The 9,989-nt window shown below is 41.0% G+C and overlaps 1 protein-coding gene across 2 annotated transcripts; it reads right to left on the bottom strand.

Moving 5' to 3' along the window:
* Positions 1-328: 328 nt before the first annotated feature.
* NEUROD6 (neuronal differentiation 6) lies at positions 329-3,494 on the bottom strand. 2 transcript variants are annotated; one of them, XM_010073099.1, is made up of 3 exons: positions 3,350-3,494; positions 2,721-2,988; positions 329-1,935 (listed from the first exon to the last, which is right to left on the bottom strand). In XM_010073099.1, the coding sequence occupies exon 3, from the start codon at positions 1,912-1,914 to the stop codon at positions 901-903; it is 1,014 nt and encodes a 337-aa protein (XP_010071401.1). In that variant the 5' UTR covers positions 1,915-1,935; positions 2,721-2,988; positions 3,350-3,494; the 3' UTR covers positions 329-900. The 2 variants fall into 2 exon arrangements, with proteins under 2 accessions (XP_010071401.1, XP_010071403.1); XM_010073101.1 differs by lacking the exon at positions 2,721-2,988 and having other exon boundaries at positions 3,350-3,464.
* Between the last annotated feature and the right edge of the window lie 6,495 nt (positions 3,495-9,989).

Below are 9,989 nucleotides of genomic sequence, written 5' to 3'. Positions count from 1 at the left end.
ATACAGTATCACAGCTAACAGATGTATTTTAAAAGTGGAAACATCTATGTTTAATTGCATTTAAAGTACGTAGTGAGAAACCACAGTTATACAGCGTTATAACAAACCTTTACATCTGAAGTCATAATAATACAAAAAAAAGTGCTGATAATATATGGTCAAAATTTCGACAACATCTTCTAAAATATTAGCATGTGTCCCCTGCCAGCAACACTCTAAAGGTCAGGCTGAATAATGTCAGTGACAAATCACTGGTTTTCCTTAGCTTACCCAAAAACAACAACCCAAAAATTGTTTTGTGGTTTTTTTTTTGTTTGCTTTTTTTTTTGCATAGCTTTCGATATTGCTGCACTCTCACCTCTGCATATTGCAAGCCCATCTCAGTTCTGAGATAATTTCTTTAAAGTTCTGAATATTTTTAATCCAGTTCTCCTCAAATACATAATATATATTTTCTACCAATTATAAATACATCATTTTTATTAATCTGATTTCAATAACATGCATTTGTATAATTACTGTACAATCAAAATAGACATTGACTTTACACAGTGTGTACGCTTTCATTTCAGCGATATTGTTCAGACACACTGCTCAACAAATCAAGCAAATAGGGAAATAAAAAGAGAAGGAAAAAAAAAATGGGGGGGGGGGGGGGGAATAACCTCTGGGAGAAAACAGAATCTCACAGTGTTTACAGACAAAAAAAAATGAAAGGAAAAATACTTATCGGAAAATGGGTTTATTAATACATAGAAAATCCCCACAATAGTTGAAACACACTTCAGGAACTAGTAAACACGTTAAATAGAGTTGTGCCAATTACGCAGTGCCCAAGCATCTGCTTGCTCTTAATTAGATGGGGAGGTGAATGACCACTGTTTATTTTCATTTTCCTCATTAATTATGAAAAACTGCATTTAATTCATCTTGCATGGTGAGAGACTGGCTGCGCAGATGTAAGTCGTAAGGGAAGTGGCTCTCTGTAGGCAACCTGAACATAGAGCTCTGCCCAAGGGGACCCCTGGGTGGCACTGCACAGTAATGCATGCCGTAATTGTAATTTTTGCCATAGTCCAAGCTTTCTTCTTGCTTCAGGGAAAATATCCCATTATAGTTAATTGGGGGAGGACTTAAGGGACCTTCAAACTGTGGGCTGGCGCACTCAGGGGAAGTGCTTTCATAGAAGGACTCGTAAGCGCTGCAATAATTGTAAGGTTTCATGGACTTGGAGTTGTCGAGAGTCCCGTGCCCTGGGGGGGTGCCGAGCTCGGGGCTGTGGTAGGGGGGGTAGAAGGTGGAATAGGGTGAGCGGGTGTGATGGGCGCCTTCACCTGCTTGACCCATCAGGAAACTTCTGGCATTCAGCTGCAGGCATCCCGCCACCAAGTTTGTCGTTGGCTGGGACAGACCCTTGCACAAGTTTTGGACGAAAGTGAGCAGGTCAGGTCTCTTGCCAATTCGCAGGATTTCGGAAAGAGCCCAAATGTAGTTCTTGGCTAGTCTTAAAGTTTCGATTTTGGACAGTTTTTGTGTTTTTGAATAACAAGGGACCACTTTCCTTAAATTGTCCAGGGCATCGTTAAGGCCGTGCATCCGGTTCCTCTCTCTAGCGTTGGCTTCTTGCCGCCTGAATTTGATCCTTTCCATCCTTATCTTGCTCGTCTTTTTTTTCCGAAGGCCCCTTCGCCTAGGCAAGCCATTCTCATCCTCCTCTTCTCTCTCTTCCTCCTCCTCCTCTTTTTCTGTGTCTTCTCCAGGTGATCTTTTAATATTCTTTCCTCGGAGCACGATCTGCTTGGAAAAGCTTTCTGGGTTCTTAATTTGCTTTTGGTCATCACTTTCTCTGGAAAACTTTCTGCACATCTGGGATTCTGGCATTACAACAGACTCATCAAACGGTAGTGTTAACATGGTTCTACAATCTTAAGTTACCTGAAAAAATGCCAGCACAATATTTAAATATTTCCGTGTTTTTAAAGTTTGCTGACTTACACACACGTCCTCATGCACCTTTTGTGCGTCTGTGTGCACACTCTGCGTGAATGAGTGTGTGTGTAGATATATAAACACACAATCTACATTTTTCTCATAAAATGCCAATTGCAAATCCTCACTTCTTTATTTAAAAAATAAAAGCTATCCAGAATTTTAAAATCGATCGAAACATTCAGGAACTTACAACTAAAAAGCCACATTTCTCACAGATAAGTATAGATTAAAACAATATTTTAAAATGTACAATTAGCTCCCTGCTCATTAATACTATTTTTAAACAAGCCCTTCGAACTCTTGCCACCGTGGAATTCAAAGAAATGCAAAACATGATAAAGCAATACAGAAATTTCACTAATCCAAATTCCCCTGGGTGGAAAAATGAGGAGAGCGAGAACAGTCTTAAAATTGAGAAGTGCCATATCTCTATTAACTGATGGTTAAATATTTTAAAATCACTTTTAGGCTTCTATTTCAAAGGATTATTTTTTTCCTTCCACGTTTCTTCCCTTATGAATCAAGATATTAAACTCTATTAAGTTAGAGAGGGTGAGAAACAAAAATTAATGGAACATTCCCCCCCAGATCACTCAGCTAGTAAAATAATTTAAAAAGAATATTTTTTTCTAATGATCACATATTACTTATTTCATATTACAACAAAAATCAGAACGATTTAACCCAAAAAATATTCCTATTAGAGTTAGGAAATAAAATCCCCCTACCTTTTTTTTTTCGTTTTTCCCAGCAAAAATTCTAATTAATATTATATATTTGGTTAGAATCAACTTATTTGCTTTTTCTCTTTTTCTTTCCTCCTCTTTTGTTTTTTCTCCCACATCAATTGTGGTAGGGTGGGAGGTGAAAAATTCCCTGCGCACTATAGCAGTGTTTATGTTCTGCAAGGCTCAGACGTCTCCCCTCCAGCTCGCAGCTGACAGGAGCGGTCTGTAGATTCTGCCTGCAATCCTGCACGTGTGCTCAGAATCCAGCCTGGAATGGGAAAATAATTTCCTTTTCCCCAATTCTTTTGCTTTTGTTTGCAGTTTGGGAGCAGCAAAAGCTTGGACCCTACGGTCCTCAAAGAAACAAACAAAACGAACGCAGGGACTTTTTTAATAGAACAAAACTAAACAAAAACCCCAGTCAAAGACTAACTCTACCAGTATTGTCTACACACTTGCAATATTACATAACACCAATGAAAGTCTGCAATTGCATCAGAAGAATAAAATGTTAGGAGGAGTTATTAGACAGTAAATAGCATACATAAAATACAAGACAATGATATTGTATCCTTAAACACTTGCATGCACACCCAGCACCAACTGAAATATATCTTTATTGGTATTACCTTATCTTTTTATTTCATTCAACAATCAGTTTTCATTTTTTGCCTTCCAAATCTTTTCAGTCTGAATGTCGCATCGTCTCCTGGAGTCTAGATCTGTGTATATCTGCACTATCTCATTGATCTCTAAAAAGTGACATTGATGCCAACTGCCAGAGCTGGTACCCATGCCATCTGCTAGTGACGTCACGGGGCAGAGAAAACCACGTGAGCCTTTCTCCTGGGACCTTCATTCTGCACTGATCATCTGGCATCCCTCTAAGTGGGTACCAGCATTCATGTATCAACACAGAAGGTTAGACTGATAGAAAAAGAAAAAAAAAAAAAAAGAAAAAAAAAATCTGCACCAGCATTTCACATACAGTAGGTGCATTTCCACTGGAGCTGCTTCTTTTTAGCAGTCGTCTAGCTGCACGGATAGACGTGCCAACATTTGGTGCTATCCCTGCCTACAGGTACGGCTGCCCTGTGGTTGTTAATATGGTTATTGTTTATACAAAAAGTGCTGTCTTTTATTGATCTGAGCCCCTCTGGTGTACTTGGTACCCAGGAAAGAAAAGAAAAAAATAAAATGAGGCAAGGAAGGGAAGGTAGGAATGGGGAAGTAAAGCCTGTGCTATAACACACAGCACGGTCACAAAAAGTAGTTTTTGTGCGATGCTGCTGGGAGTGATTTTTGGGGTGTGGGTTATTTTGAGCACAGCATGTTGCCCCAAAGTGCAGGATAATGGGAGCAAACAAACGTCCTGCCAGCTCAGAGATACCATCCCCTTGCACCCCTCAGCGGGTTTTGATATTCCCAAAAGAATAGAGGCATTTGTGGGAAACTGGGCGTACAACGCAAAGCTTTAACAAGCAATGCCTTTTTTCGGAAGCCCGTTGCTCGTCCCTGCCTTACCCCGGTGCGATGCAACTGGGGTGCACCTGCTCCTGGCAGGGCAACACGCTCGCAGGCATAAACTCGCAGGGCTTCCCCCCTACCAATTTTTCTCCATTTGCCTGGCCTTTTTTTTGCAAATGCTTCCCCAAAATCTCTTGAAAAACTGAGTCATTTCCTTTGGAAACACAGTTCCTCCTCCTAAAATCTTCGCCCTGCTCTTCCCTGCGCCTCCCTGGCTGCTCCTTTCTTCCTGCCCTTGTTCCATCAGCTGTGCTCCCTGCTCTTCCTCCCTTAACCCTTTTGTCTCTTTCCACGGGCAAGAAACTGTTAAACGAATCTGACAAAGCCTCTCGGCTCAGCCGTGCCATGGAGCTTATGGCAAACTCCACCTTGGTGTGTTTGGGGTTTGTGGTTTGGGTTTTTTTTTATTTAAGGAGTGTCATGTCACATATAAGCGATATCAAGAGAGTTACAGGGGGAACGACATGTCATCTTAGGAACGTTTGTTTTTTTTTTTTTTAAAGTTTGCTTTCATTATTATTGCGTATCACTGCTTTTTAGTGACTAAGTAACCTCTATTTTAAAAAGTGAGCGATCGAGTATGCTTTTAGTATTAAAATAATCCCTGGCAGAGCTGCTATTGTTACGGGTCCGTGTCAGCGTTTCCATTATAAATCCTGTTTTTGAAGGGTTTATAACTCATCTGCTTTAATTCACGCTGGGCCCAAGCTTGGCATTCATGTTCTCAGCCCCGATCCAATTATTTTGTTTTCACAAAGTTTCATTTAAATCTGTTTGGGCACTTCTTGATTAGAGAGGGGAACAAAAAAATCAGGCAGCAGCAGAACGAGATATGTGTGTGTGTGGAGACTGTGTTACGTACATCTATGTGAATGTGCTCAATGATTTTAAAGCCTTTCATTAAAAAAAAAATCCACCATCCCAAACTTTACTTTTTTTTTTTCTTTTCACAGAAATGAGAAATATCAGGTCACTCATTCTTTACGAAGCTCAGACCTCCTTTTTAATTTTTTTTTTTTTAAGGCAAATATATTTGAAGTGACAAAGATGCTAAAACTTCAGTGGCAACTATTCAAAAGGAGCAAGAGCTGTATGATTCATAACATTCGCTTCATTTTACCCCAAATATTACAATTTGTGTAACAGAGGTGAGGGTAGAATCCCATTATTCTCAATAGGAATTTCTGTATTAAGATTTATATTGTGGAAGGTCCTAAGGGTTGTCAACCTTTTCAAGGATTTTGCATATTCTGGGTACTATACAATGCATGATAATCTAAATATGCAAAGTCCTGAGGAACCAAACCCTGTTTCAATGCATACTAAAAATACGGTGAGAAATTGAAGGAAAGATTGACATTGTAGGGGCTCTGTGTTAAGAGAAGGACCGTCAAAATTTCCAGTTATATCACCCAGCCTCCAAAATGCACTTTTATAAAAATATTTTCTCCCTCATTTTTTATTGCTCAAGTAGGCTTTTTAAAAAAACCTACTCAAATGTTATTGTAAAAATGCTACTAAAAACAAAATAAATGAATTCGTTTGTGCTGAAGGATTCCCTCTGTAGTAGCAACATTACATTTTTGCAGATTCTTAATCCATCATTTGACCTTTTTAATATTTTCAAATAAATAGCAGAGAAACAAAATAGCTGAGATATCAAGGTTTAAAAACCTCTACTGTGCATGCATAATAACTTTTCATAAGGATTTTACTGCGCATTCTGTATTATGGATCCATGATATGCAAATGCGTACTGCTGTTAATATGCATTCACAGCATACCCCATAACTGCTGCTTTGCTGTCTACTGTGAATGCATGTGAAGAATAATACACCAAACATGGTTAAATGCACTCTATAGAACGGCTGCACAGCACCAAACATGTTACTGAACACATACCGCAATGTTTTGTCCTGTGCCCAGGCTGTATAGTTTTGAATTATAAGTGGCTCTATTTCAAATGCAATATTATTCTAATACATTTAACGCAGCCAAACATTAATAGACTCACTGAAATAATATTGAGTTCAAAGGACTGCAGAACCTCCACGGTGCGTCAGGGGGACTGACCCAAACTGCACTGCAGTCAATGGGAGTCCTTCCAATAACTTCAATACGCTGTCATCGGATCTCCAGGGAACTTCTCTACTCTCTTCTTTTTTTTCTCTTTTTTTTTTTTTTTAAATTTTTAATTTTTTTATTATCCTCTCCCACCATCCCTGACCCGTGTCTTCCAGCTGTGCTCTAACAGGAGAACTACATCAGAATTAAGGAACTCTAATGATGTTTGCCCTGGACCAGTTTGGTGTGTTGTAGCATGAATCATACACTGGTAGCAGTGGGAACTCGTGGACAGTGAGGGAGTATTCGGTGGGGGGAAGTTAGCTAAATCTTTTCCTTGTTTCCTCATCTTTCTGATGTAAGCGCTAAAGGTCACAGAAACTCTCGGCAACAATCCTGTGATGCCAAACTCCCTTGCTCATCACCTGGTGTGAATTTGCCTTCCTGCCACAGCACCCATAACACCCAAACACCTGGGGAGGAGCAGCAACAGCCCCCCCAAACCTGCTCACCTCTGAGCAGGTGTATTGGGACTGGCCGGGATGGGGTTAATTTCCCCACAGCAGCCCTCACAGCGCTGTGTGTTGCATTGGGAGCTAGAAAGGTGTTGGTAACACAAGTGTTTTGGCTACTGCTTAGGAGGAGGTGGGAATACCTGGATGTTGGGGTTTTTTTGTTGTTTTTTGTAGAGTTTTTTTTGTTGTTTTGCTATGGTTTGGGGTTTTTTACAAAAGTAGGGCAAAAGAGGATGGTGTGTTGGGCAGTGACTCTGGTCTGCCAGCCTCAGTGAGTTTCAGACTGGTCAGAACAGGGACTCTCTGGTGAAGGCAGGACCGCGTCCCCACAGAAGGAGCTGCCAGGGAACAAACCATACCAATGTACCATACACATGTTGCGTGCCAGCCACATATCCTATGTGCAACTATGGGACCGAGGTGATGTGCATCCCTGCTCAGGGGCAGCTCAGCCCTTTTCTGCCTCTGTGTCTCTAGTACGCTGTCATAGACTAGGAACCCGCCGTTCCCATCAAGTTGGGTAAACCCTCTCCCACCAGCGCTAAGATGATGTACAGGGATATATGTCCTTCTCCCAGGAGAGATTAAGGAAGACACTAACAAGGACCTCTGGTTTCAGAAAACTAACCTACATGAGTTCAAGAGGATTTGGTTCAGTCTGAAAATGTGATTTTAACCCATCTGCTAATGCTGCAAAATATTATAGATGTGCTTTGCACTGTCTAAGCCCCCTGTAATGAGGATGTACTTCTTGCTCTAATCAGACATCCTTAGTTTTATGTTTTGAATAGCCTGTTAAGGGCAAATACAAAAGAGCTGCAGAGGGGTTGGTTACTGTGTTTTAAGGGGAGCTGCTTGAGTAAAACATGAATTTACAGTCTGAAAATGGACTGTGATACTAACTGCTTAAGGTTAACCAAAAATGAGTTTGTGACCAGAAATTGCTCTAAGATTTCTGAAACACATGACTAGAATGGGTCTGATTTAGGTATGACATACATTTGGCATAATCCTTCTAATTTTGAGCTGCTCCTGGCTTATGCTAATGTAAATGAGCTGAGAGGGAGTAGGACCAAATAATCTTCTGATGGAAAATATATTAAAAAAAAAAAGTTCCACCCTAGTAGTGGCATGATATTGCTTGAAAGTTTTATTACCAGATTAAGAGGTGACGTGCACCTTGCAGCAATATGGAATTTAAGACACTTCTCTGCCTGGGGAAAGATGCTTTAGTCAGAGCAGTCACATAACTGTGTCCCTTCTTGAAACTGCAGGAGGTTCATATCGTTCCTATTGCTTTGTGGTGTGAAGCAACCCTACGGTACATCTGAGAAACTGGATTTTTTTCTTTCATACTTGGTGACTGGGGTTGGCATGCACTCTGCTTCTCTACCTTGATGATGCTCTGAGATTCATAAGCTCGTCGACCTTTAGAGGCTGCAGCAGGGATACGGGGCTCTAGCACACATCCTGACGCTGCTGATCAGCATCTACTCTTTAATGGCAATCTCCGTCAAACAGCTAGTTAGCAATGCTGCTTTTTTCCTCCCTTTCTTCTGCCAGTTCATACAGTGATTCACAGGCATGCTTCATCCGTGTTTCCATTTTGAGAACGTCTCGGTCCCCATCAGAGAACGTTTTTTGGGATGCACTTTGCAGCCAGTCCCTTCTCAAGGGGGTGGTGTGGGTGTGCGTGACCCTAAAAGACACCTGCACTGATTCCCCTTCCCCAAGCAGACCCCATGGCTACGTTGCATGTTTTTTCTTCCATAAACTGGGACATTCCTTGCTTATAAAATCTCTGAGGCTGACGGGCTGCTTTCCTCTCCCTCCTACACATCTCCTCCAGCAAAAGGCACCTGATGGGATATTCTCCCTAGATCAGGATGTTCCTGATACTTTTTCTCCCTTCACTTCTCCCTGTGAGAGGTTTATCCATTGCAGAGGGAACAACGATGTGCTGAGCCCTGCATGGCGAGGCGGTGCTGGGGCAAAGCCCCTCTGGGAAGCGGTGGGAGATCTGAGCGCACGACTCGGTTAGAAGAGCAGAACGGCCGTACAGAAAGCACACGCTGAGATGAGCAGTTTGCTTAGGACTACACAGCACGCTCTAAATTACATCCGAGATGCAAGGAAATAGAGAAGTTGAATTAACACTAACTTGATGGAAATGCAAAATAAAACTTAAAAGTAACGTCAGGTTCTGGTGGACAGTTCCCTCCCAGGAAATGATTGGATTTTTTTTGTAAAGGGAACTTTGTAAAAGATCCTTGCAAAGTTTATGAGAAACTCTGACATTTCCATTATTTGCAGCAGACCTTTGAAACTCATCAGGGAGAAAGCCCTCAGGCTAGAGAAATGACTTTTCTTTACCCCCATGAAATTTTATCCAGGTTCAGGTGAGCTGTAAGCTCTGAAGAATCGTCATTTCCTTTCTCTTGCATGCACTCCTCAGGCAAATTCTAGCAGCATGCTGAAATAATACCTGATCATCTTAAGGAATTGTTATTTTTTTTTTCCTTAAACCTATCTTGAAAGCACATCATTAAAGTTGAGAAATTGAGTAGCTGACAGTAGGAAATGCCAGAGCTATGGTTGCCTATGAAATCTCAGTTCTCTCCCTGGTGTACAAATATACAGGTAGTTTCTTAACAGCAGAGCTCAGCTGAACTGTTTGTTTTTATGAAATAATAGTAAGTGTGGGGCAGGATGACTCGGGTTTACTGTAATGGGAACATCTCATCAAATTGATTTGCTTTCTGTTATCTTAATTTGTAACCCTTCTCGGACAGGGCTCTTCCTGAGGTACTAGTCTGATGAAGATAAGTAAATTTTCCATTCAAAAAGCAGAAAAGCTGTGCAGTCAGGCACCCCAAGCTATTATTGGACTACAGCCTCCCTCACATATCCCAAACCTGCGTTATACTTTTGACTTCTCCTAGCATCTGCTATTGCCAACCAGCATCTGCAACATGTGATAATGTTGCCTTACTGGAAATCTTTCCTTATTGAAAAGAAAGGTAACTTTGACTTTAAAAAAAACCAAACAAAACAAAACCTTAAGCCAGGGTCAGAATTAAATGTTTATCTGTATAATACTCCTAGGAAGAAGGGAAATGCTACTTTCCAGAAGGAAAAGGGAAGACACAGCAGTCTTACAGCA

Source organism: Pterocles gutturalis, unplaced genomic scaffold (genome assembly GCF_000699245.1).
Source record: "Pterocles gutturalis isolate BGI_N339 unplaced genomic scaffold, ASM69924v1 scaffold1052, whole genome shotgun sequence".
NCBI lineage: Eukaryota > Metazoa > Chordata > Aves > Pterocliformes > Pteroclidae > Pterocles > Pterocles gutturalis.
Note: the sequence above shows the minus strand (reverse complement) of the source record. Positions and strands in the feature narration are given on the sequence as shown.